The 27,037-nt window shown below is 41.2% G+C and overlaps 4 protein-coding genes and 1 pseudogene across 4 annotated transcripts; all 5 read left to right on the top strand.

Moving 5' to 3' along the window:
- The first annotated feature begins 330 nt into the window (after nucleotides 1–330).
- On the top strand, nucleotides 331–12,002 carry LOC115007767 (uncharacterized). The gene is made up of 6 exons (XM_029430731.1): nucleotides 331–888; nucleotides 3,558–3,781; nucleotides 4,051–4,153; nucleotides 4,372–4,467; nucleotides 4,855–5,369; nucleotides 6,065–12,002. The coding sequence occupies exons 1-6, from the start codon at nucleotides 847–849 to the stop codon at nucleotides 7,500–7,502; spliced, it is 2,418 nt and encodes an 805-aa protein (XP_029286591.1). The 5' UTR covers nucleotides 331–846; the 3' UTR covers nucleotides 7,503–12,002.
- A 1,079-nt stretch (nucleotides 12,003–13,081) lies between these two features.
- Nucleotides 13,082–14,435, top strand: LOC115007808 (transcription factor HES-1-like). Its single transcript, XM_029430782.1, has 2 exons — nucleotides 13,082–13,204; nucleotides 13,317–14,435. The coding sequence occupies exons 1-2, from the start codon at nucleotides 13,082–13,084 to the stop codon at nucleotides 13,647–13,649; spliced, it is 456 nt and encodes a 151-aa protein (XP_029286642.1). The 3' UTR covers nucleotides 13,650–14,435.
- A 1,724-nt stretch (nucleotides 14,436–16,159) lies between these two features.
- LOC115007805 (transcription factor HES-5-like) lies at nucleotides 16,160–17,384 on the top strand. Its single transcript, XM_029430780.1, has 2 exons — nucleotides 16,160–16,364; nucleotides 16,477–17,384. Exons 1-2 carry the CDS (start codon nucleotides 16,242–16,244, stop codon nucleotides 16,900–16,902), a joined length of 549 nt encoding a protein of 182 aa, XP_029286640.1. The 5' UTR covers nucleotides 16,160–16,241; the 3' UTR covers nucleotides 16,903–17,384.
- Nucleotides 17,385–20,069: 2,685 nt separating this feature from the next.
- LOC115007810 (transcription factor HES-1-like) lies at nucleotides 20,070–20,968 on the top strand. The gene is given in 3 exon segments (XM_029430784.1): nucleotides 20,070–20,374; nucleotides 20,487–20,558; nucleotides 20,560–20,968. Coding segments are annotated over 3 exon segments (456 nt in total). The 5' UTR covers nucleotides 20,070–20,251; the 3' UTR covers nucleotides 20,821–20,968.
- Nucleotides 20,969–24,273: 3,305 nt separating this feature from the next.
- LOC115007806 (transcription factor HES-5-like) lies at nucleotides 24,274–25,271 on the top strand (annotated as a pseudogene).
- The last annotated feature ends 1,766 nt before the right edge of the window (nucleotides 25,272–27,037 follow it).

Raw genomic sequence — 27,037 nt, 5'->3', positions numbered from 1 at the left:
CATATAGCTCCGGCCGTTTCAATGGATCTGGACTAAACTGCCAGTGTGAAAGCACCAGGTCTCCTCAGGTCTGTGTAGATCAGGTCTAACTGTCCTCTGGTCCTTTCCAGATCGGATCACTCTTTCTCTTTTAATTAATTTGTGCAGACTGAAATTCTCAAAGATTCTGGACCATATCTGAAGGAGAAGACCTCTTGTAGAAATGAGGGACTACATCTCCCAGCATGCCTTGAGCAGCATCTGCTGGAGGATCCTGGATGAATAGCTAAAAAATAGATAGTTGGATGGTGTGTTCCCTCTGTTACTGTGTGTATCACTGCAGCACAGGCTCCCCTCCTGCACACGTCGAGGCTTCATGAGGAGCTTCAGTCAGAGAGGAAGACATCCAGAGGGTGACCACTGCATCTGATTGGCTGATGACCCTGAACAGGCCACCAATGAGACACCATCATCACTGTGTGACTGCGTGTGTTTCCCTCTCTGTCTCTGAACGTCAGCCTGCGCATATTTTTATGTTTGTAGAGCTGCATGCATGCATGAGTGTGCGTGTGCGTTAGTGCAGGATGTTAAAACCTGGAGCTGTGAAGGGGGGGGAGGGGCAAGGACAGAGACGCTAAAGAAATATATGAAAAAAGAAAGAAAGACGCAAATATAGAAGAGAAGAAAAAGGGTGGAGGATAGTGGGGAGAGGACAGATGCTGAGGAGAGAGTGATAGTGAAAGGCACGCTGAGGAGAGATTGACGGAGAGTGAGGAGGAGGAGGAGGAGGAGACGATCTGCTGGAGGAAGCAGCAGCATCGTTGATTTTTACAGGAACCAAGGCAGCTGTCCTCTGTTGCCGTGACGATGGGCTGCTGGCTCTCTGGACCGTGGATGGGTGACCAAACGGTAAGTGTCCAAAGACCTTTCCACAATGTTATAAACGATGCTATGACTGTTTCATGACGTCTCTTTTAAAGAAGATAGAACTGAGCTCTGTAGGAGGCATTCAGGTATGTGTGTGTGTGTGTGTGTGTGTATCGATGTAGACGGAAAATGGTATAATTTCATTATTTCTGCACGACTCTGCATTTGTGTGTGTGTGTGTGTGTGTGTGTGAATGACAAACCTAATTTCTGTGTGTTTAAATCTCAAACATTTTATGTCCATTTATTTTGGTTAATATGTTGAATTTTCATGCTGGGTGCAAGAATATGGTTCATTTTCGTCATCTCCATCTGCTGACAGCTCAGTCGTTCAGCTGCCGTCCTCTGTATCCACACACAGGTGCCATTTTGTGCTTCTCAGCTCATGCTATCTTTGTGTGTGTGTGTTTCTGTGTGTGTCTGGTTGAATGTAGCGGAAGGTGACTCATGGTTATGATGTGCTGGAGTTAACAATACTGTTCATGCGTCTTATTTGAATGCTGCTGAGCTGTGTGTGTGTGTGTGTGTGTGTGTGTGTGTGTGTGTGTGTGTGTATATTTGTGTGTGTGTGTGTGCGCCTGTGAAGCAGGATGAGACTGATGCTAGCTCGTAGGTGTTAACCCTTTAGTGGAAACATGGACACCATGTTCACATTCGTCATATTTTATTTGAATGGCTCAAAATTCGACTGTTGTCATATTGGAATAAATCCACCATCTGTGTGCAGACGGAGCTGTGTCTTGTGACCCAGTTGCATAATGTCGACTAATTCAGAGTTTTCAGTCTGTAGTGTGTTCACACACACACACACACACACACACACACGAACGAACACACACACACACACACACACAAAAAAGACTAGAAGTGCAGTTAAAATGGCAGCGCGCAAACTAAAATTTAATCGTAGTATCATTGCTGCTGTTTTCCCACAATGCATGGCTGGATTAGGACATTCCTTTAGTGATTCACTCTGTTACTTCCATAAAGTTGTTGGCCTTGTGAGGGACAGATTTAGAAGGCAGTGGTGCAGCAGAGGCTGAGATATGTCGACTTTTAGTCCTTAGTATCAGTCAAACTCCCACAGCAATTGATCTCAAATTTCCCATAATGCAACTGGATAGTATCTTAATATTTAGACCCTCCTTGCCTGGTAAACAGCCATATCTTTAAAACTCCACCGCAGCCTTTCTGTTATACGTCCTCAAGCCCAAACTCAGACAACCCTCATGAAATTACTATGACAGCATTGGGGTTACTGTCGCCATCTTGGTTTTTTGCAACCAGAAGTGACACGAGAGGGTGGAGCAAAGTACAACTGAAAGCTAAACATGTCATTTTTAGGGGACCACAATTAAATTTCATGAACTGAAAGCACACTGTGAAAGAGTTGAAGTTGTAAGACGAAAACAACTCTGTGGGAGCGACCAGTCAATCACAAGGTAGCCACGCCCAAAAGCACACCCTGCTTAATCGTCTATTTTACTCTAAACGGGAGCATACTTTACTAAATGAACATCATACTGTATTGAATTACACTTGAAACTACAATTGAGACCATAAACTCATCTTGTAAATGTTTACTGAGGTAATAAATCAAGTGAGAAGAGTTCATAGAGTTCTTTAAAACTGGACTTCTTTTTGCACCCGGAGGAGTTGCCCCTGCTGGCCGTTAGAGGGAATGCAGGTTTAAGGCGCTTCCATATTGGCTTCACTTTTCTGGCATACCGTCTCTGGAGTTAATTTAGGATTCAATTAATTAAACTGATGCAAAAATCATATAACAATTTCAATATTGTTATAAACCATCCTGCTCAATGATTTATAAGTTTATCAACAACTGTACATATCTTGTGTTTACCTACTCTAGCCGACACTAATACTAATGATGCATATTCAGCAGGCGGAGTGCTGCTGCAGCTCTTTGTCAGAAACATAATTGTTGACCATTTTGTTAATTTTTATTTTCAATAAATCAAATGCTCTGACAAGCATTCATTGCAGTCTTCCCCAACGACAGGCAGACAAAATGTTCAGATACTAACATGCTAGCTTGACTAGTTTACGTTCATTATAATTATTCTTACATGTGAATGAGACATGAGGTAGTTGGATACAGTTAGCCTTGACAATAATGTGCTGTGCGCCCCATTGCTATCTCGTCGACTCGCCCTCCAGCAGTACACATGTGTTTTGGGGGAGTGGTTTTGAAGGGAGGCCTGTCATTTTTTTACAGTTGGATAAATTGCCTACCCCAGCTTTAAATGATTAACATCAAATTGATGGGTAAAGTGTCTCTGCAACTCTCAGGAGCTTTCTTTAGCATCTTTAAGCTCATACTTTCATGCTCAAGGTGAGAGACACCTGCTGAACTTAACTGACGTTAGCACCACTGCAGCAACAACTAACCATAACATATTTCTATAAACACATTTATAATCAAAGGAATGCATCTATTACACAGACTTGTGATTGGTGTATCAGAAGCGTTATCTGTGCATCTTGGTGGAGACCAACCAGAACTTAAATTCATCAGGTGGACACACACGACTCGAGTGGGATGATCATCTCGCTCTGTGTCTGCTGAATGTGGGTAGAGGCAGGTGTTTTCTAACATGACATCGCTTCTCTTACTCTCTCTGCTCGTCTCAGTTGAGTGGGCGGAGTCTTGCAAACCTGAGCCAGCGGGATGCTCTGCGGATCCTGGCAGCCAGTCAGCGTCCAATCACCATGCAGATCAAGGGTCAGAGGGGGTGTGGCACCGAGGCAGACAGGGGAATCTGGGAGCCCCTCCCCCTCAACCTGCAGCATCTTAACCTGCCACTCCCACTGATGGGGGCGGGGCACAACGCCTCCAGCCCCTCCTACCAGGACAGGTACACACACATAAAAGACAATGTGATGTGGATGTGTACATCTTAAAGAGCTGCTGTTTAACATTTTCACAACCTGGTTCTTGTTTTTGAGTTTTGCTGTTAAAACTGTGTCCTTTACACAAACTACAAAACGTTTTTAAAGAAAAATCTGATGCCTTAGAAATCAGCAATGAAGTTAGTGAGCATGAAGTTATCGTGATCAATAGAAATGATGGACAAAAGGAGTTTATTAAGAGGTCTTAATTATGTGTTCTTGTCGTCTGTCCCAGACATTATTACAGCCATCTGTCTCTGCCACAAGATCACTGTGAAGGAGGACGGTACAGCTACCTGTCCAGCTCCCCACGGGACACTGTGGACATGGGCCATCAGGTGACATTAAGAACGCCCCCCCCCCACACACACACACACACATTGAATATAAATGTTAATACGTTCAGATTGCTTCAATCTGCAAAACAAAATGGGATGTCAGTCTGGCCTCAGCGTCAGTGTCAGTTTGGTGCAGATTGACAAAGAATTCCTGCAATTAGTGAGAAATAAACATTTCATTAACATACAGAAGCTTCGTGTTGTTTTTCATCCCTCAGGATCCAGAACTGACTGGTCGTGGACCAAAGGGACAGAACTGCCTGATGGGATGCTGCAATGCAAACTTAGAAGAACCTAACGGCTGCCACAGTCAGGTAATCAAAACTGTGCTGTGTGTCCAATAGTTTCAATAATTGTACCAATTAAGATACTGAAGTTTCAGTACTTATTCCAAATAATGCCTTTCCCGTTCTGAGTAGAAATGACAGAAACTGAGATGGAGAGTGTTTGCAATTGTTCTATTACTCTTTAGAAAGCAAACATCAATATCAATATACATTGAAACAAACATTTATTAGCTTAATTCAAATGTTCCTTGTACAAGAAGACTTTAATTTCAGTTATCCTGCAGATATTAATCTTATGATTAACTGAAGTGCAGCTGGCTTAATGTGCAGAGGGTGTGGCAGTGCGTTGTGTTGCAGTTATTTAGTGTGTTAGTGTGTGAATGACCCTGGTACTGAAGATGCCTCTTGTTGCAGACGGATGACGAGGACTTCATGTTGGAGAAGCCGCTGGGCTTCCTGCCCCTCCACCATGAGCTAGACAGCGGTTTGGGCTGGACTGACGGCTCCCTCCACCAGGGGGACCTCTCGGGGCTGGAGACTGAGGAAGGAGGCCTGGAGGACTGTCATTCACATGGGGCCCTCGCCCCGGGGGGTTGTGGGGGCTTCGGAGGCGGCGGCTCTCCTTCCTCTGAGTCCTTTATTTCCTCGGAGCTCAGCGACTCGGGCTTCTACAGCGTGAGCACCGGGGAATTCAGGCACTTCCAGAGGCTGCTGGAGAAGCGAATGCGGCTGTACAACGCCAGACTGCAACATCAGGGCGAACCCTGCGAGAGGCGGGAGCGGCGTGACAGCTGCCCCAAGAGCCACCGTGAGCTGCTGGAGGCCATCCCTGAGGCGCTGACCATGCAGCCTCAGTGTCAGCGCCTGCAGCTCGAGATGGACGAGGGCACTGGGCCCATCATGGATCTCCCACCACGTGGACTTTTCAGGTAGGAGCTGGTAGAATAACTGCCCCGGCAAAAATAGTAGTTAGAAGATATTTCATAGCAACATCATCTGAGGCTGTACAGACACAGTTCTGCCGTTAGACTTGTCTAATATGAGTATTGGTTGCACACAAATAAAAATACTTAGTAAAAGCCTAAAGATTTAGCCACCCAACACCATGTTTCCATGGTAACAATCAATGACACCTGTTGAGAAAATATGGCTCAGTCAGTGGTTTAGTAACAACGTTGAGGAGAAATAAGACGGCAGTTACACTGGGAAATGTATCAAATGTTTTCTGCATCTGTTTCACTTATAAATGAATATTATTTGTCCCAAAGTAACAGCCCTGTAACTCTTAAAGTTTAAGTACAGTTTAGTCCCTCATTTAAACCAATTTAAAACATCACTACATTCCCAATTTACACCAGCCTCAAACAGTTTTTCTATGGTTTAAACACATTTTAAAAAGATGTTAACACAAGCAAACAACAAATGTTTGAAGCTAAAATGTGTGGGGCTTTAACAAGAACACCTAACACATGAGTAAAGAATGTCATAGCTTTGTGCTATGGAGGAACTTGTATATCTATCTGAAGTTGATGTGTTTGATAGATGGAACATTTCTGCTCTGATCTATGTCTTCAAACATGCGTCATTGCTGTTTGTTTGTTGACTTTACCGTTTTTATTTTCAGGGTTTCATCGGTCCAGTTCCATAAAGCTGACCGGCCCTGTCTGAACCGTCACAGCTCCAGCAGTGGAGCCCTGTTCAACCCCTCCCACGCCCATGCTGCAGTATCACGAATGACTGCCCCGGTCCTCTCCACCTGCAGCACCCCCTCCAGCCACCGGAGAGCACTAGTACCCATGCAGCAGCACCACGAGGGCTCCAGTTCAATGGGGATGCTGAGGAGAAGCCGAACTCTGCACCATCGCACTCCTCAGCAGGAGTACCGCCGTCGGGCAAGCCACCCAGCTTCCCCCTCCTACTGCGCAGAAACCCTGCACCACTGCGGAGGTGTGCCGCCACATAACGTCCTGCCATCCGGCCTGCCAGAGGAAGCTGAGCTAGTGGCTGCTGTGTTGGCTTCTCACCCAGGAGGCCTGGCCCTCCCACCACAACAACACCCCACCGCTCTGGGGCATATCAGGGGTGCCAACACCCATGAGCGATGCTACGACAACAACACTAATGCTCAGCTCGCTCCCCATGACTGGTGGCACTCGCAAGAAAGAAGCTTGATGCCTGAGCAACTGGTGACAGAAATGGACAGAGAGATTGAGAGGGAACTGGAACAAAAAAGGCAAATGCATGAGAAAGAGCTGGAGAGGGAGAGGGAGGCACAAATTCAAGAAGAGATGGACCGAGAGAGGCAGCAGGAGCTGGGGAGGAGCCGAGCCAGGGAGCAGCAGCACCTCCAGAGTTTGGTCCACCCTCCTCAGACTGGAGATGTCAACGACACCTGGCCAAAACCAGCCATCCGTCAGTCCCTGGGTGGTGGGGGAGGCAGAGGTCTCTACAGTACCCTGGAGGGCCACACAGGGGCTGGCTGTGCTTTTGGATGGGATGCAAAGATAGGACACATAAATGCAAGTTCAAGCCCAAATCCCAGTTCTGGTTTTCAGCCAAAACTTAACCCAAACTCCAAATCCAACACAACCTCACGGATCTCCAGGAACCAGCTCCTGAGAGACCGGGCGTCTCAGCTGGCGGATGAACGCAGTGGAATGAGCACAGATGAGGAGACCAATACTGACATGCTGATGGGTCGTTACTGGAGTAGAATGGAGAGAAGGGAACACTTCCTATTGGCCCGTGAGCAGAGGCAGCAGCAGCTGCAGGCCAGAGGAGCGACAATACGAGACGCCATTATCAGGGGAGGAGCCATTGCTGGAGGAGGAGGAGTCTCTGTTGGAGACAGAGGTGTGCTGGACAGCAGAGGTGGAGCTTTTGCAGAAGGGAGGTGCAACACGGTCCTGGAGATGAGTCAGAGGAAGCTGAGTCGTCTGAGGAACAGGAAGCTGTTGGATGACTGGACGACAGTAGAGGAGCTCCTGACTCATGGGACCAGGCTGAACAACCAGGAGGACATGCTGTGTACCAGCTCCCTGCTGACGGTCACCACCGTCTAATTGCATGGGCACCATGTCTTACTGTAACTCTGTATGAGTGTGTGTGATGTTAAGCTAACAATACGACATATTAATGATTCCTCTGTATTTTCTAAAGACAATGAAAATATGAATATCAGTTTCATCTTTGTGTGTCCAGTACAGAGATCCAGGACATGTTTAGCCAAGCTAAGCACAAAGACTGGAAGCAGGGGGTAAATGCTAGTACATCTTAATCTATAACTAAAAATACACTTACAATAACTTCCAAATTGTCTGACCAAACGAACAGTTGGATTCTACTTGATGCATCTGCGTAGCTGCTTTGGTCTGTAAGGGTCTTAGTTATGTAGGGCCCTATCTTACACCTGGCGCAAAGCGACACACAGCAAAGCGCAACTGTCATTGTAAGTTTCAGACCGACACAGTTGTCATTTTCACTCCCAGCGCCCATGCTGTGTAAATAGCACTAATTGTGTCATGATGAGTACACAAGTGTTGTTTTTAACGGCAGCGTTTCTGCAGCTGCATTACGCCTCACCGGCAGGCTGCAGCCTCTGGAGGTTTCCAGTCAGTTCTCTTTTAGAGCGAGCCCCCAGTGGATTGCATCGGAAAACAATAGAGTTTTGATTATTATAATTGTAGATTACGCAATCTGAATAGCAATGCACACAGTGCAGGCACACCTGGCTTTGATTGGTTTAATTCATGTCAAACCAACGTACAGACTGTAAGTACACGGTGTGCACTGTCTGTCTTCCATCCTGCTGTCTCTGTCCTCTTTGAGACTCTTTTTACCAGAACAGGGTCCTCTTCATCTCGGTCCATGAAGCACAAAGATGAAACTGATATCCATCTTCTCATATGACTCTGGGAAAGACGGAAATGTCGGACTGTTCCTTTAATGAATGTGTGCGAGAAAGGGAACCTCACTGTCATTGCTGTACATCACCTCAACTGATAGCTTTATGTGTGGGTGTGTGACCACTGTACAGCACGCCGGACAAAATGTGTGTCAGTGCATGACGCTTGTGAAGACAAACAACCGAACAAGGTCAGATGAGCGTGTATGTTTGCATCATGTGTTTCATGCTACATCTTATGCTACATTTACTTCACAGAATCTTTTACAAAATTACAAACATTTGGGTTCAGACTCAAATCTTCAAACAGACCATGAGATTTCGGGGAGCAATACTGTTCTGCTTGATGAACCTGGCTGTGCACTAATGATAAATCACATACGACTTTGACATCAGGGCCACCGAACACATCAACTGTAGCAATGCAGACAATGACAACTGAGATTTGATACCAAATCCTGAATGGTTTTTATAGAAACTCTGTTTACAATTAAAATATCAGTCGGTGGGAGCTTTTGTAACGGAAAATGAAAAACGCGACCTGATTTACTTGGTTGTGAAACACTAGTGAAACCGTGTTGATCAGGGAGGGGGAACCATGTGCCGCGGAGGTTTGTGACCACGGCTTCATGTAAAGATCAGCTACTGTTGTGTTTTGCGTGGAGTTTATGCCGCAATCACGTCATATTTTTCAGAGCGTACTTAGAAAACACGCTCACGCCAAACTCTTAGTTGTAATTCTAAATCGGAGGGATCAGGCATTTCAGATTTCTGATGGTGAAAAGACAAACAGTCGCAAAATGTTTGCAATGTCAGTTACAACTAAATAAGATCCACTATTAACACTGATATAATTGATTGAGGTAACAACAGATGACAAACAGCTGGTTGACACTGTAAACACGGCTGGAGCTGTGAAACCACAACCACACAGAACAATCCATCTAATACATCTTGCTCATGGGCATGAGTACCATGCATTCTACAGCTCTTTGAAAAGAAAGCACCATAATGCGTGAAGTCCTAACAACAAGGGGTTTTTTCTCCCATTGTTACTGTTCTGCTGACATGGCGTGAATGCAGCATAGCATTTTTGGCCCTTCGTGGTCCATGGCTCCCTGTTCCTGCTGGTGTCTTTACTGTTGGCAGGATGTTTACAGATCTACCTTCCCAGGTAACAGCTTATGCATGTTTACTGAAATCTACAGTGATGCGTTGACTGTGTGGAGACAATTTCAAAGAAAAGAAGATAAACCACAAGTCAACTTTAGGTTGTCCAGACTGCTGCAGTGTCTGTACAGTCAGGACAGACAGCGCTCAAGTCAGCTTTGACATTCCACCAAAAGTGTGAGTAAATCTGAAATCTCCTGATTCCAGATCTGTAGTTCGGGAAAATGTGCAATAATACCTCAAGCTAGTTTTACAATGACAGTGGTGTGTGCACTTCCTGTCAGGTGTCCATCGAATGCAGTAACTCGTTTTAAATCAAACAGATGCACAAATGTGACGAGTCACCGCAAGTGCACAGTAATCCTAGAATCTAAAATGGCAAGAGCAACGGTTATGTAGATATTTACATTATTTCTTTACATTGTTTTCCATGAGAGGGACCTAAGAAAACAACTTTTTGCACATCGTTTTTATACGAAACGTTTTCCCTACCTTTCTGTACCAGGGACCGAGGTCAGTGGAACGACTGTAGATAGAACGACTGTGTTGATGTTTTCTTTAGAAACTATCATAGTGATTTATGGAGGAAAAAATAAGTTTATTGTCATTGTGTTGGACATATTTCAATATTTTTCTTGTTGTGGTTACAAAACCAATGTGAACAGTTTTATGATCTTTAAAATCTACTTAATTTACTTAAAAGCTGGTGAAACTTTGATTTACCATTTTCAAAGAGTGAACAAAATGTGAATATTATTGTCTCTTTAAATGGCTAAATTGAATTTTACTGTTGTTTTGTGTCACTATGACATGTACATATTGATTTTGTCAGAAAGTGCAGATGGTTGGAGTTAGCAGAACATGCTGATGCCATCAGACACCTCCAGTGGTTTGTTCTGTAGGTTTATAGGTGAGTTATGGAGGCTGTATATACAGCACAGAGATTAACATTGTAGTATTAGTATGTTCAACACTCACAATATTGTCAAAATTCATGGAAAGTAGTTCAGTTTGTTCTGAATGTTAAATGTGGCATCCATTAAATATGAGTAGGCTCATTGACGCTCTAATGCTTAAAGGAGCACTACAACATTTTAGATGAATCTTCTTGTTCTCCGTCTGCCCCGAGAGTCCGATGTTTCAGATGATCAGTTTCATCTCTGTGTCCAGCACAGAGAACATGACTTCTTTTGCATAGCTTAGCAAGAATACAAAACATTGAACAACGGTTGTTCAATGTTTAAGCTCAATTATTGAACCGGTGTAGAAGGTTTAAAAGGACAAGTTGTGATACAGTATTTGTGTTTGCTTAGTTCCACAAAGAGTGGAAGCAGGAGTTAGCAGTGCTCTGAGCTACATGCTAATGTCAATATGGTAACATGCTCATAATGACAACATTAGCATGCTGATGTTTAGCAGGTATTGGTAAACATCTAAGTATGAAGTATTGGCCAAATTAAGTTTTTGACCTGATGACAAAACTACATAAAAAGTCAGTGTATCAAGAAAAAGAAAACAAACAGCTCCAAAGCTGTCTGATGTATATGTTATCCTGCTAGCTAACAAGCTAGTCATCGATCCAATAATTTGCTAACTGCGTAAAGATGGAGTCCAAAGTCCAAGTCTCTCTGTCAAACACAAAAGGCCTTTTTCTTTTTAATTAATTTGAGTTAACCTGGACAGCTACAAACATCGCTTAATTTAATTGTTAATTTTCAAAACTCTGATGAGCTCTGTTATTTATTTTTTTAACCATGGAAATAGCAGTCCCTCACAAAACCCGCCATATTCTCTGAACAATCGGAGATGTGAGAATTGATTCTTGAACCAGGCTAAGCTGTGCATGATCTAAAAGTTCTGTCCTCATAGTGGAGTTGCCAGACCTAAGCAATTGATTAGTTTCATCAGACTGTTTAGGAGTTGCTAAAAGATTGAGCTAGGCTAGCAGTTTCCCTATTGCCTCCAGTCTTTGTGCCGAGCTAAGCTAGTCCTGGGCCTTGGAAACTGATATCCATCTTCTCATGTGACCCGGCTGAAGGCAGAGAACAAGATGATTTACAGAAATGTAAAACTGTTTGTTTAAAACACTTTAAACACTCAGAGTCAGAGAGAAAATAGGTGGAATGGGTTTGTTTCCACGTTTTCCCTCTCTCCCGGCTGTGACTCAAACAGTCTGAATAATGGATGACGAAGAAAGAATTTTTCTTTCCCACCCGCCCCCGCCTTCACTCTCTTTGCTGACGTTACACAAGGACACTGAGGGCTGAAAATAGCGCTGCTGTCCTCATGGGATGTGAAATTAAAAGCACACTGGAGCGGAGACACTTGCTGCTGAGGAACACTTGTTTCACTCCATCTGACAATCCCTCCATCCAGCCTGCAAAACCACCTCCATCTGTCTGTGCAAGGGTACGTTTCACAACAGCAAGCTTTTTGGAATATGATGATGTACATGTGATTGTAATAAAGAGATTTTAATTAGCTATGACATGGTGGTTTTGTGTTTTCATTGATAAGTTAACAAGACATTGCTGACATCTTCATGTTCATATATTTGCAGTAAACTTCAGGGTATTTAATTTATTCATAAATGTTTTGAGTAGTCAAATTAATTTATTGCAGTAATAAATTATAAATTGAGGCCAAATTATTTACAGTATATGAAGAGTTCTATAGTCTGAACCTGCAGGAGTTCATCATACGTTAACACACATTGGATCATTCATGTATTAACCATTCATTAAATAAGTCATGAGATGGCTGAGAAAACTCCGTTAATAGAGATGCAGTAGAAACTTTACATGGTGATGATTGTCTTTTCATTAAGTACTTGTATTTAATTGATTTATGACATTTTTAAATGCAGTGGGTCATAAGTAGTCAACAAACTCAGTGGGGGGGGGGGGGGGGGGTTCAGAGGGCCACACATTTGGCCTCACACAACGAGACACACTTGTATTGATCCTCCTGAAAGCAGGGAATAGACAAGAGTGTGGGAAACCTGGGAAAAGGGGCTCACAGAGACCCCCAAAGGGACAAAAGATCAAGACCTCTGCCCTGAAGAGGCGGGGGACGAGAAGGAATGTTGTGGTATCGAAAGGAAACCCGGCCTCATCTGTTTCAGAGTAATTATTACAAAACACTTGTCCACATGATACTTTATGTTCATAGAAAAATGTGGTTTATATTTCTGCTGATATACGTTTAGTCATTACACTTTCAATCAACTAAGTGATACCACCTTCATTTTCAATAGTATTGTATCCTACAGGGACATACTGCTGACCAATCAATTGTCCACTGATTTATTTAGTTACTTGTAAGTCATGCAGTTACTGTATATAAAGTCTATGGTTCACTGCACATGTGTGATGCATTACTCATTGATCCTAACCTCCATCTGTTCCCCTGAGATCTCACTATTGTCCCCTTCTAACATGACTATTGAGCAAGTGGCAGATCAGCGTTCCCTTTTCTTCTGCTGTGATTGGCTAAAAACTGTGAGAAAGTGCAGTCAGACCCAGACCCACACATTCATATGGAGATGTGGGACTATAAATAGGAGGGATGAAGCCAGCAGAGATCAGATTCTCTCTACAGAGACCTCTTCAGCACAGAGATCCAGACATGGCACCTACAACCACTGCAGCAATGACCAGTTCTCAGGAGCATCTCACTCTGACCCACAAGGTAAACTGAAGATTCAAGAAGATTTAAATATTGTTAATGAGACGTTGTCTTTGCTCACGCTAACACTAGACTCCAGAATAAGTTATTAATGACTTTCTTCTTCTTTCTGCAGCTCAGAAAGCCTGTGGTGGAGAAGTTACGCAGAGAGAGAATCAACAGCAGCATTGAGCAGCTCAAGTCTCTCCTGGGTCCAGAGTTCCTCAAACAGCAGCCAGACAACAAGCTGGAGAAAGCAGACATCCTGGAGATGACCGTCTGTGTCCTGACACAGCTGCAACAGCAGAATCAAAAGCAGAGAAGACTGCTGAACCACTTCAACAAGCTGCAGGCTTCCTCTGAGAAGAACCTGAGAGAGGCTGACTTCTCTCTTCTGAGCTCCACAGTCCAGACCAGCATCACCAAAGAGAAGAGTGCAGTCAACAGCGCCCCCTGGAGGCCGTGGTAGAGACCTACACACCAGAGTTACTACCAGACAAACTGAGATGATCATATTGGTCAAAGATTACTGGAAGTGAATTCTTCTGAATTTGAGGACTTGTTCTTCTGTATGAACAGAAGCCTGTTTAAATACTTGTAGGTGTATTTTGAACTTTATTTTTGAGAACAACATTTCCTAAGGAAAAGTGAAATATGGAAACACTCTTTCACATTTAGAAAGAGCATCATCACTATATGTTTCATGACTCAAATAAAATGTAACTAGTGTGCACAAGTGTACATCACTGTGTGGTGGTATGTGTAAACTAATTCATTGCCAGTGATCATGTTGATATTCCAATTGTCCACTGTGTGGATGTTTTTGTCAAAATGGACCTGATATAATAATTGATCACTCAACATTGATCGGTTATTGGATCAATGTGTATGATTGATCCTTGTGTGTAAAGGTTTGCTTCTGATTGCTGTGCTATATTTCTTTGTGAAATATATATTTGACTTACTTGGGTTTTAATCTACTTGAATCAGTTTGTGATTCTATTAACCTGATCTGTTCCAAAGGTCTGTTTTTTCGCCTTCACTTTTGTTATAAAGTGCAGATCATTTCCATTTTGAATCATGTCTTATTTAGGACTGAGTGATGATAAATGTCATACTGTGTGTGTCTTTTGTAAAGACGACTGATCCAGTGTGCATGTTACCAAGTGATTGTTGTGATGTGTCATCACATTTACCTGCCTCCAGTGGAAAAGTTTATACTTTTTCATTGAATTTGTTATAATAAATAATAAAAAACATCATCAAAACAGCTGCGTTTCTATCCATGTTTTATTTGTTGGAATGTATAGCTAAATTGTGATGAAGAATAAATTCCACAAGCATTTTGTCATTGATAGAGGACCATCAAGTACACATAAATATATTTGAATTTAAAACCAAAGCCAAGTAAAGTTGACATTTTAATGAACTGACATCAAATGCAGTGTGGAATCACAAGTCACCAAACCAAGTGGAGACATGCACTTCTTATTATGTTTCAGTGATAAAAACTTCTGCTGAGTCATGATTTTGGAGCAATTGTCAGTTCAAGCTGTTGGAATTTGACACGTTTAAAGTGAAATGTTCCCTCCAACGAGAGGTCACACTTGTAGGTAGTGTGTGATGTGATACGTGCTGAGACACACTGGTATTGATCCGAAAGTGAAAGCAGTGTAAAGACAGAGTGTGGGAAACCAGAGGACACTCACTCACAGAGCCCCACCGGGACAATAGATGGCGACCTCTGTCCTATAGAGACAGAAGTTAAGAGGGAATTATGGTGGTATTAAAATATTAACATGCTTATTTGTTTCAAACAATGCTCATAAAGTATGTCCACTGTGAATACTGTGAACATACTGACAGTTGATCAAGTGGAACAGGAATTGTTATGGTTTAAAATAAGAGATCACAAACGGTTGGAACGTTACATATTGCAACATGTTAGATAAAAATATAAACGGGAATAAAAAGAAGCATGTCTTCTGCTCGAGCCAAAGAAAGTCCTGTTGTAACATGGCACTTCCAGTGAACATTCGACAGTGGACTGAGTGTGGGAATGCTCTGGAGAACTGAGTCACAGAACACTTTGATTGGTAGCCGACTATTGTCCAGAGGGATTTGGCACACTTCAGAAAACATCTGTCTAAACCCCCCCACACTCAGATTAAGAGCCGAGCGTTTGATCCAGTAAATGATATAAAGACTCTAATTTCACTGGATATTCAACATGTGTGCAGTTACAAGTTGAAATTGTCAGTAGAATTCAGTATGATTGCGTACACTTGTATTGTATTGTATTTATAAAAAATTAAAATGGAAACCTTGGAGACAACCAACGGGGTTCTTTCCCACCAGATGGCTGGTGAAGTCAGGCTCTGCGGCTATTATAACACACAACCAGCGTCTGTCACAAAAGCTCCTTTCAGAGTACTTTTTGTTGTGTACTGACCACATCATGCAAAGACTTAGTGTGGGAAGCTGAGACCAACTTTCTACTCACACCAACGACCAGCCACCTGCTACATCTGGACCTCAGGATTACTTTGTCTCAGTTTAAACATAAATGATAAAAATAAAATCTAATGTTGTTTGGAATTACAGCACTGATAAAAGTCTGTTAGAAGAAGACATTTGTATAAATGTGTGTACAGTACAACCCTGTAGAAAGAATACTTTGAACTCATTATTAGATGATAGTGAAATGTAATGTAATAGTTGGATGTGTAAAATTAGACTGAATCATTTGGGTTAAAGGGTAAATATGATGAGCGTGTGCTCAGTCAGTCATTGATCCCAGCATCAGGCAGCAGATCTGTTCTCTACAGGGTCACCACTTTCCCAGATTCACACAGAGCTCTGTGAGTCTCTCCATCACCCCCCCCTGTCCTCCACCTGTTCCCCTGAGATCTAACCATTGCCCCCATATCAATAAAACCATTTGGCGTGTGGCATCCTCTATTGTGCCACCGAGCTCTCTGATTGGCTGAGACTGTGAGAAAGTGCAGTCAGACCCAGACCCACACATTCATATGGAGATGTGGGACTATAAATAGGAGGGATGAAGCCAGCAGAGATCAGATTCTCTCTACAGAGACCTCTACAGCACAGAGATCCAGACATGGCACCTACAACCACTGCAGCAATGACCAGTTCTCAGGAGCATCTCACTCTGACCCACAAGGTAAACTGAAGATTCAAGAAGATTTAAATATTGTTAATGAGACGTTGTCTTTGCTCATGCTAACACTAGACTCCAGAATAAGTTATTAATGACTTTCTTCTTCTTTCTGCAGCTCAGAAAGCCTGTGGTGGAGAAGTTACGCAGAGAGAGAATCAACAGCAGCATTGAGCAGCTCAAGTCTCTCCTGGGTCCAGAGTTCCTCAAACAGCAGCCAGACAACAAGCTGGAGAAAGCAGACATCCTGGAGATGACCGTTTGTGTGCTCAGACGACTGCAGCAGCAGCAGCATCAAGCTGTGGACTCAGCAGCCGTCAATCAGGGCTACTCCAGGTGTGTCCAAGAGGTGACACACTTCCTGTCCAAAGAGCAGGTGAAGACACCGTCCCAGAGAAGACTGCTGAACCACTTCAACAAGCTGCAGGCTTCCTCTGAGAAGAACCTGAGAGAGGCTGACTTCTCTCTTCTGAGCTCCACAGTCCAGACCAGCATCACCAAAGAGAAGAGTGCAGTCAACAGCGCCCCCTGGAGGCCGTGGTAGAGACCTACACACCAGAGTTACTACCAGACAAACTGAGATGATCATATTGGTCAAAGATTACTGGAAGTGAATTCTTCTGAATTCTTTATGAACTTGTTCTTCTGTTTGTACAGAAGGTTGTGTTTTGTGTTGTTTTCCTGAGGAAACATCAGCAACAATATCTTTCAGGTTAAGAAAGAGAACATCATGTCATGCATGTTGCATGAACCAAATCTGATTGCATCAGCAGTTATTATTATACCTCAGTGTATTTCATGTACTGTCAGAATACAGTGCTGTGGTTACATTTGTAATCTTTTCATTGTTATTGATCGTTTTGATCAGAAACTTTAACTGTTCTTTTTATGGACATATTGTCAAAGAGGACTTTACCTCATTTTGATGAAAACGACTCAAAACTGATCTGTTGTTAGATCCAAATGTTTATTCTGTTGTTTCTAAAAGTTTTGCTTAATGTCACAATTGTCCTGTGACACTTTTATTCCTCTACTGTAAGTCATGTGTTGGTAAATATTATGTAATGGGGAGATTTGTTACCTCTTAATTAGAATTGATCATTTTGATCACAAACTTAACTGTTCTTTGTACGGACATGTTGCCACAGTTGACTTCCCTTCACTTCATGTGATTATTGAAAGATGATCTGTTTTAAGATCAATATGTGTATCCTTTACTGTAAAAGGTTTGTTAAATGTCACGCTTTCACGCTTTTCCAGTGACAATGTAATTCTTATATGTTTAGAATCAATTGAATTGAATGCTTATTAAGAATGATGTGACCTGTTGTAAGGTCAGTTTTTACTGTTGTGTTTGTTCATTAATTGAAAATGTTTTAATCCATTTGGGAAAACTTAATCTCAAAAGGACAGTGAGTACTGTGTCCTCAAATATTGTAAATCTTTTGTCTTTTATAAAGACAGTTGTTCCTCTACTCTCTGAGTACAGTGTGTCTTGTAGAAATCTACAAGTTGTTGTTGTGATGAATCATCACCTCTAGTTGGAGCTTTCATGTGGCTCATTGTGCCTTGTTGAATAAACAAACACTGCAAACTGAAAATGTTGTTCTCTTGAGGTTCTTTACATATACCGACCCTCGTTATGATGAAAAAATATATATTTTCATAATTTGTTTCTAACATATTTGATAGAGTTCTCCATCTTCATCCACCTTAAAATGACTAATATCAAGAATAAATTAAGCCACGGCAGTAATTATCTGTCCTTGAAATATCATCCATCCTTTCATCAGCTATAATCACTTATCCAGAGGGTCACAAGGGGCCGGAGTCCATTCACTCCCAAAGGTCCCAGCAGGTTTAAACAAGTAACCCTGTTGCTGTGAATTCTAACCACTGAACCACCATGCTGCTAATTAGCAAACAAGTTTACTTTCAATCTAACTGCAATCATTTTGTAGGTGGATTCATTGAAATCTTTCAGGAAGTTAGGTCACTTATTTGCATGAAGTCAAGTCATAACATCAAATGAGAAAATGTATATTTCAAGATGTTTCTTTGAGGCAAAACACTTTTGGTACAACTGTCACGTGCAGGTGGTTTAATGTAAAATGTTAAAGAAAAAGAAATCCACTTTAAAGAGGTCAGATATTGTATCTAAAGTGATGCATAATGAGGCACACTTCTATTGTTCCTCCAGTGAAAGGAGCAGTGTGGGAAACCAGAGGAACCTCACTCACAGAGCCCTGTGGGACAATAGATCCAGACCTTTGCCCTGAAGAGACAGAGATTAAAGGAGACTGGCTCCCAAAAATGCAAAGTTCTTAATCCGTTTCAATTCATGGATAAATGTTTTATAAAGCTTTCTTGCGGTGATGAAAACCATTGCCCCGCAAAGTCGTTCTACATATGAGTTTCTGTCAGTTAGGTGAAATGTAAAACTAAAATGTTATTGGGAATTGTTTCAAGATTACAATCTTATGATACTTTGCGGCAGAAAACAAGAACAGTGGGAAGGAGAACATTGTTCAGTGTTGATACCACACAGGTCAGTGTTTTGCAGACAGAATATGACAACAGCCAAGTTGTCATATGTTGTCATAGGTCACATGTTGACCTCAGTGTATATTGTGATATTAACAATACAGGTTTTTCTCATTTTAAATAACATACAATACATTATTTCTGCGCTGGTTTCCAACACAACCAATGTTTACTTCATATATAATTAATAAATAAATGTTTTGAATTCTACAGATAAGAAATTAAAAACAGTTTATTGGTCACCATATGTTAAAATCGGTTATTCAAGAGCTTGGATTTAGGCACGACAGCTTAATTCTTTTTAATGGACAGTGTGGGAAAACTCTGGAGAACACAGTTTAGCATGATTATGATCCTCAACCCCACGAGCAGCAGATTATTCTCTAAAGGGATTTGGCACACTTCAGGAAACAGCTGCCTCAACCTCCCACCCTCATCTATAGAGCTGAGATCTTGACTTGCTGGTGAAAAAAAACTTGCCAAATAAATTTAGCCGGCCCGTTATTATAAAGTCAGAGTCAACCAATGGTGTCCTTTCCCTCCAGATGGTTGGTGACGTCAGGCTCTGTTTCTACTACAACACACGTCCAGTATCAGTCACAAAGGCTCCATTCAAAGTCCCTTTGTTGTTCACTGACCACCGCATTCAAGTCAGTGTGGGAAACTGAGACCAACTTTCTACCCACACTGACGACAAGACACAAGTCACAAGAATGTGCTGCAGCTGGACGGCCAAGCGATTATTATACGTTTTTAAAAACATCATGGTCATCACTCTTTAATACCTAAAGAATATAATTACATTTCTAAAAGAACATTTAAAAAAAAAAAATCTGGAAAAAAGACTTGATTTGAATTTTTAAAAATTATTTAAATTATTAAGAAAAAATAGATCATAAATGGCATTTACTAGATTTTAGGTTGCAACACAACAAAATCATTTAGACAAAAAAAAATCTATTTCCAACAATTAGGAAATGTAATAATAGGTCAGTTATACGGTACTTTCTACAATGTATTAAATAATTGTTAGTGTCCAACGTGTGTGATGGGATGATGAGCGTGTGCTCAGTCAGTCATTGATCCCAGCATCAGGCAGCAGATCTGTTCTCTACAGGGTCACCACTTTCCCAGATTCACACAGAGCTATGTGGGTCTCTCCATCACCCCCCCTGTCCTCCACCTGTTCCCCTGGGATTTAAACATTGTCCCCCAGGCAATAACAGCAGTAAGTGGGCTGCATCCCCTATTGTGCCACCGAGCTCTCTGATTGGCTGAGACTGTGAGAAAGTGCAGTCAGACCCAGACCCACACATTCATATGGAGATGTGGGACTATAAATAGGAGGGATGAAGCCAGCAGAGATCAGATTCTCTCTACAGAGACCTCTACAGCACAGAGATCCAGACATGGCACCTACAACCACTGCAGCAATGACCAGTTCTCAGGAGCATCTCACTCTGACCCACAAGGTAAACTGAAGATTCAAGAAGATTTAAATATTGTTAATGAGACGTTGTCTTTGCTCATGCTAACACTAGACTCCAGAATAAGTTATTAATGACTTTCTTCTTCTTTCTGCAGCTCAGAAAGCCTGTGGTGGAGAAGTTACGCAGAGAGAGAATCAACAGCAGCATTGAGCAGCTCAAGTCTCTGCCTGGGTCCAGAGTTCCTCAAACAGCAGCCAGACAACAAGCTGGAGAAAGCAGACATCCTGGAGATGACCGTCTGTGTCCTGACACAGCTGCAACAGCAGAATCAAAAGCAGAGAAGACTTCTGAACCACTTCAACAAGCTGCAGGCTTCATCTGAGAAGAACCTGAGAGAGGCTGACTTCTCTCTTCTGAGCTCCACAGTCCAGACCAGCATCACCAAAGAGAAGAGTGCAGTCAACAGCGCCCCCTGGAGGCCGTGGTAGAGACCTACACACCAGAGTTACTACCAGACAAACTGAGATGATCATATTGGTCAAAGATTACTGGAAGTGAATTCTTCTGAATTCTTTATGAACTTGTTCTTCTGTTTGTACAGAAGGTTGTGTTTTGTGTTGTTTTCCTGAGGAAACATCAGCAACAATATCTTCAGGTTAAGAAAGAGAACATCATGTCATGCATGTTGCATGAACCAAATCTGATTGCATCAGCAGTTATTATTATACCTCAGTGTATTTCATGTACTGTCAGAATACAGTGCTGTGGTTACATTTGTAATCTTTTCATTGTTATTGATCGTTTTGATCAGAAACTTTAACTGTTCTTTTTATGGACATATTGTCAAAGAGGACTTTACCTCATTTTGATGAAAACGACTCAAAACTGATCTGTTGTTAGATCCAAATGTTTATTCTGTTGTTTCTAAAAGTTTTGCTTAATGTCACAATTGTCCTGTGACACTTTTATTCCTCACTGTAAGTCATGTGTTGGTAAATATTATGTAATGGGGAGATTTGTTACCTCTTAATTAGAATTGATCATTTTGATCACAAACTTAACTGTTCTTTGTACGGACATGTTGCCACAGTTGACTTCCCTTCACTTCATGTGATTATTGAAAGATGATCTGTTTTAAGATCAATATGTGTATCCTTTACTGTAAAAGGTTTGTTAAATGTCACGCTTTCACGCTTTTCCAGTGACAATGTAATTCTTATATGTTTAGAATCAATTGAATTGAATGCTTATTAAGAATGATGTGACCTGTTGTAAGGTCAGTTTTTACTGTTGTGTTTGTTCATTAATTGAAAATGTTTTAATCCATTTGGGAAAACTAATCTCAAAAGGACAGTGAGTACTGTGTCCTCAAATATTGTAAATCTTTTGTCTTTTATAAAGACAGTTGTTCCTCTACTCTCTGAGTACAGTGTGTCTTGTAGAGATCTACAAGTTGTTGTTGTGATGAATCATCACCTCTAGTTGGAGCTTTCATGTGGCTCATTGTGCCTTGTTGAATAAACAAACAAACCAAACTGTAAATTGCTCTCACGTTATTTTTCCTGATACCTGACCTCATGATGATGGAAAGTCTTTATCTTTCTCAATTTCTTGATAAAGTTCTAATAGCCATCCCACCTTTGTATGACACAGTACATTTCTATCTTTGAAATACCATCTGTCCATTAGCTTTAACCGCTTGTCCTAGAGGTCGCAGCGGGCTGGATCCGATCCCAGCATGCTTTGCGAGAGACAGGTACCGTACACCCTCTGCACGGGTCGCCAATCAATCACAGGGCTGACACGTAGAGACAGACAACCATTACTAAGTCTGGGTCATTTAGAGTCACCAGTTAACTTAACCTGAAAGTCTTCAAACTGTTAGAAAGGCTGGGAGCCAGAGCACCTGGAAAAAACATGCAAACACAGAGAAAGGTTCTAGCCAGGGTCAAACGCAGAACCTTTTTGCCGTGAGGCGACAGGGCTAACTGCACCACCGCGCTTCCACTTAACATGTCAGCTTACTGTCAATCTAAATGTGGTACATTTTGATGTAGTTTCATTCAGAGCTTTCATGAAATTGGGTAACTTATTTGCATTAAGTTAAGTCATCAAATCATATCAAAATTATAAGTTTAAAAAATATTTTACTTGGCAGCATGATTTAGGTGTAAAGGTCAGTTTCAGATGTTTTGATGTGGAATTGTTTTTGAGTAAATAATTTTCCTCTTTAAAGAGGTCAGACTATTGTATCTAAAGTGATGCATAATGATACACACTTCTATTGTTCCTCCAGTGAAAGAGCAGAGTGTGGGAAACCAGAGGAACCTCACTCACAGAGTCCTGTGGGACAATAGATCCAGACCTTTGCCCTGAAGGGACAGAGATTAAAGGAGACTGGCTCCCAAACGTGCAGAAGTCCTTAATCTGTTTCAAATCATAGACATTCTTTTTTAAGTTTTCTTATTTTGATTTTTAAAAATGTTCTGAAAAAGTAGTATTATAAGTTTCTATGAGGATAAACTGTAAAGCTAGATTGTTATCGGGAGTTTAAAATGTTAAATATTTGGTTTATTTCAAGATTATAGGCTTACAAAATGTTTTGACTGAAAACAAGTCAAAGCAAAATAAAACATTGTTCAGTGTTGACACCACACAGGTCAGTGTTTAACTGCAGACAGAATATGACAACAGCAAGTATCACATGCTGACCTCAGTGTTGATCTCATATTAACAATACAGGACTTTCAGATATTTGAATGACATGTCAATTCTGCGCTGCTTTCCAATACAGCACATTTTTACTTGATGAAGAGTTTGATATTAAATGTTTGATTTGTACGGATAATAATTTAAATGTTTTAATTTGTACAGATAAGAAATTAAAAACAGTTTATTGGTCACCATATGTTAAAATCGGTTATTCAAGAGCTTGGATTTAGGCACACAGCTTAATTCTTTTTAATGGACAGTGTGGGAAAACTCTGGAGAACACAGTTTAGCATGATTATGATCCTCAACCCCACGAGCAGCAGATTATTCTCTAAAGGGATTTGGCACACTTCAGGAAACAGCTGCCTCAACCTCCCACCCTCATCTATAGAGCTTGAGATCTTGACTTGCTGGTGAAAAAAAACTTGCCAAATAAATTTAGCCGGCCCGTTATTATAAAGTCAGAGTCAACCAATGGTGTCCTTTCCCTCCAGATGGTTGGTGACGTCAGGCTCTGTTTCTACTACAACACACGTCCAGTATCAGTCACAAAGGCTCCATTCAAAGTCCCTTTGTTGTTCACTGACCACCGCATTCAAGTCAGTGTGGGAAACTGAGACCAACTTTCTACCCACACTGACGACAAGACACAAGTCACAAGAATGTGCTGCAGCTGGACGGCCAAGCGATTATTATACGTTTTTAAAAACATCATGGTCATCACTCTTTAATACCTAAAGAATATAATTACATTAAAAAAACAAACATTATTTGATCATTTAAAGTTAAGATATAGGACTAATTTTATTTTAAGAAAACTTTAAATTAATTATTAAAATAAAATAAATGATGAATGATGCAATGGTACTTGCAATATTTTAGGTTGCAACACAAATAAAATAATTAAGACTAAAAATATATTTCCAACGATTATTTAATTTTGCAACATGTAAGTTATACGGTACTTTCTACAATAGTATTAAAATAATTGTCCAGTGTCCAACATGTGTGATGGGATGATGAGCGTGTGCTCAGTCAGTCATTGATCCCAGCATCAGGCAGCAGATCTGCTCTCTACAGGGTCACCACTTTCCCAGATGCACACAGAGCTCTGTGAGTCTCTCCATCACCCCCCCCTGTCCTCCACCTGTTCCCCTGAGATCTAACCATTGCCCTCATATCAATAAAATCATTCGGCGTGTGGCATCCCTTATTGTCCTCACCGAGCTCTCTGATTGGCTGAGACTGTGAGAAAGTGCAGTCAGACCCAGACCCACACATTCATATGGAGATGTGGGACTATAAATAGGAGGGATGAAGCCAGCAGAGATCAGATTCTCTCTACAGAGACCTCTACAGCACAGAGATCCAGACATGGCACCTACAACCACTGCAGCAATGACCAGTTCTTCTTCTTTCTGCAGCTCAGAAAGCCTGTGGTGGAGAAGTTACGCAGAGAGAGAATCAACAGCAGCATTGAGCAGCTCAAGTCTCTCCTGGGTCCAGAGTTCCTCAAACAGCAGCCAGACAACAAGCTGGAGAAAGCAGACATCCTGGAGATGACCGTTTGTGTGCTCAGACGACTGCAGCAGCAGCAGCATCAAGCTGTGGACTCAGCAGCCGTCAATCAGGGCTACTCCAGGTGTGTCCAAGAGGTGACACACTTCCTGTCCAAAGAGCAGGTGAAGACACCGTCCCAGAGAAGACTGCTGAACCACTTCAACAAGCTGCAGGCTTCCTCTGAGAAGAACCTGAGAGAGGCTGACTTCTCTCTTCTGAGCTCCACAGTCCAGACCAGCATCACCAAAGAGAAGAGTGCAGTCAACAGCGCCCCCTGGAGGCCGTGGTAGAGACCTACACACCAGAGTTACTACCAGACAAACTGAGATGATCATATTGGTCAAAGATTACTGGAAGTGAATTCTTCTGAATTCTTTATGAACTTGTTCTTCTGTTTGTACAGAAGGTTGTGTTTTGTGTTGTTTTCCTGAGGAAACATCAGCAACAATATCTTTCAGGTTAAGAAAGAGAACATCATGTCATGCATGTTGCATGAACCAAATCTGATTGCATCAGCAGTTATTATTATAGCTCAGTGTATTTCATGTACTGTCAGAATACAGTGCTGTGGTTACATTTGTAATCTTTTCATTGTTATTGATCGTTTTGATCAGAAACTTTAACTGTTCTTTTTATGGACATATTGTCAAAGAGGACTTTACCTCATTTTGATGAAAACAACTCAAAACTGATCTGTTGTTAGATCCAAATGTTTATTCTGTTGTTTCTAAAAGTTTTGCTTAATGTCACAATTGTCCTGTGACACTTTTATTCCTCACTGTAAGTCATGTGTTGGTAAATATTATGTAATGGGGAGATTTGTTACCTCTTAATTAGAATTGATCATTTTGATCAGAAACTTAACTGTTCTTTGTACGGACATGTTGCCACAGTTGACTTCCCTTCACTTCATGTGATTATTGAAAGATGATCTGTTTTAAGATCAATATGTGTATCCTTTACTGTAAAAGGTTTGTTAAATGTCCCATTGTTACAGTTTTACAGTGACAATGTAATTCTAACATTTTTAGAGTGTATTTAATGGTTATTCATAAACATATGACCTGTTGTAAGGTCAGTTTTTTACTATCTTTTTGTATATTAAGTGCAAAAGGACAGTGAGTACTGTGTCCTCAAATATTGTAAATCTTTTGTCTTTTATAAAGACAGTTGTTCCTCTACTCTCTGAGTACAGTGTGTCTTGTAGAAATCTACAAGTTGTTGTTGTGATGAATCATCACCTCTAGTTGGAGCTTTCATGTGGCTCATTGTGCCTTGTTGAATAAACAAATCAAACTGAAAATGTTGTGTTTTCATGTCATTGTTTTTTTCATTTTAACTTAATTCATACAGCTACATCCATTATTATTTCTACCTTTGATTGACGGATTATGATACAATTGAGCTCACACAATAATCGTTTATCCATACATCTATTAGTTTTAAACATAGCATAGGAATGTCTTTCAATTCATATTTTTGATGAAGTTTCATTAATAATTCCGTCCCTTTGTTTACATGGAGAAAGTTAAGTCATCCAACTACATAAGAAAAAATACATTTTAAAGACCATTTCCTGCATCATTATTTTGGCATAATTTTAGTTTCAGGGGTTTTAATGTAAAAACTTTAAAGTTAACAATGTCCCGCTTTAAAAGAGGTCAGATATTGTATCTAAAGTGATGCATAATGATACACACTTCTATTGTTCCTCCAGTGAAAGAGCAGAGTGTGGGAAACCAGAGGAACCTCACTCACAGAGTCCTGTGGGACAATAGATCCAGACCTTTGCCCTGAAGGGACAGAGATTAAAAGAACCTCTGCCTCTTAACATTTTAACTTGTTTTGACTTACGCCTATGGTTGTAACTGTTCCTCTGAAATAAATCAGCATTGGCATACATTTTTTAGCATGTAGTTTCATTTTTTTTATTTTAATTACACTACGTAAGTTAACCGAATAATTTGGTTAAATGTTGTGGACACTGGCAGCATTCACAAACAATGTTCTTCCGGCTCTTTATTATTATTATTATTATTATTATTATTGTTATGTCGCTTTTGTTTGTTTGTCTGCAACTTAACATCTGCTACAGTGGCAAACCCCTATTAAGCATGGGCAGTAGTATCCCCATAAGAAAAGGAGAGTGCATACAATTATTATAGAGAGAAATGTCTGATACTTAGTGATGCGTTGCATTTAATTGCAACTAAAACAGAGGTTGTTAACGAGCTATGAAGGTATTAGATGTACACAAAAAACTTTACCTTTCAGCAAATTGTGATAAACTGACTGAAATGGGTCTTTACTCAGACGCAAGGCTGAAACAAAGAACACCACTGGTGACTATAATTAGCAAACAACCAAACAAAGAGAAGCATATCTCCTCCGCAGGTATAGCCTGAATCAAATTAATCTATTCAAGAGAAAGCT

Source organism: Cottoperca gobio, chromosome 5 (genome assembly GCF_900634415.1).
Source record: "Cottoperca gobio chromosome 5, fCotGob3.1, whole genome shotgun sequence".
NCBI classification, from domain to species: Eukaryota; Metazoa; Chordata; class Actinopteri; order Perciformes; family Bovichtidae; genus Cottoperca; species Cottoperca gobio.
This window is presented reverse-complemented; position numbering and strand designations above follow the sequence as displayed.

Excerpts from the sequence above, each read along its gene's own strand:
- LOC115007767 (XM_029430731.1), top strand. The coding sequence starts at position 847 with ATGGGCTGCTGGCTCTCTGGACCGTGGATGGGTGACCAAACG. Across the intron at positions 889-3,557 it reads CGTGGATGGGTGACCAAACG|TTGAGTGGGCGGAGTCTTGC; the intron begins GTAAGTGTCCAA and ends TGCTCGTCTCAG. Across the intron at positions 5,370-6,064 it reads CCACCACGTGGACTTTTCAG|GGTTTCATCGGTCCAGTTCC; the intron begins GTAGGAGCTGGT and ends TTTTATTTTCAG.
- LOC115007808 (XM_029430782.1), top strand. The coding sequence starts at position 13,082 with ATGAAGCCAGCAGAGATCAGATTCTCTCTACAGAGACCTCTTCAGCAC. Across the intron at positions 13,205-13,316 it reads ATCTCACTCTGACCCACAAG|CTCAGAAAGCCTGTGGTGGA; the intron begins GTAAACTGAAGA and ends TTCTTTCTGCAG.
- LOC115007805 (XM_029430780.1), top strand. The coding sequence starts at position 16,242 with ATGAAGCCAGCAGAGATCAGATTCTCTCTACAGAGACCTCTACAGCAC. Across the intron at positions 16,365-16,476 it reads ATCTCACTCTGACCCACAAG|CTCAGAAAGCCTGTGGTGGA; the intron begins GTAAACTGAAGA and ends TTCTTTCTGCAG.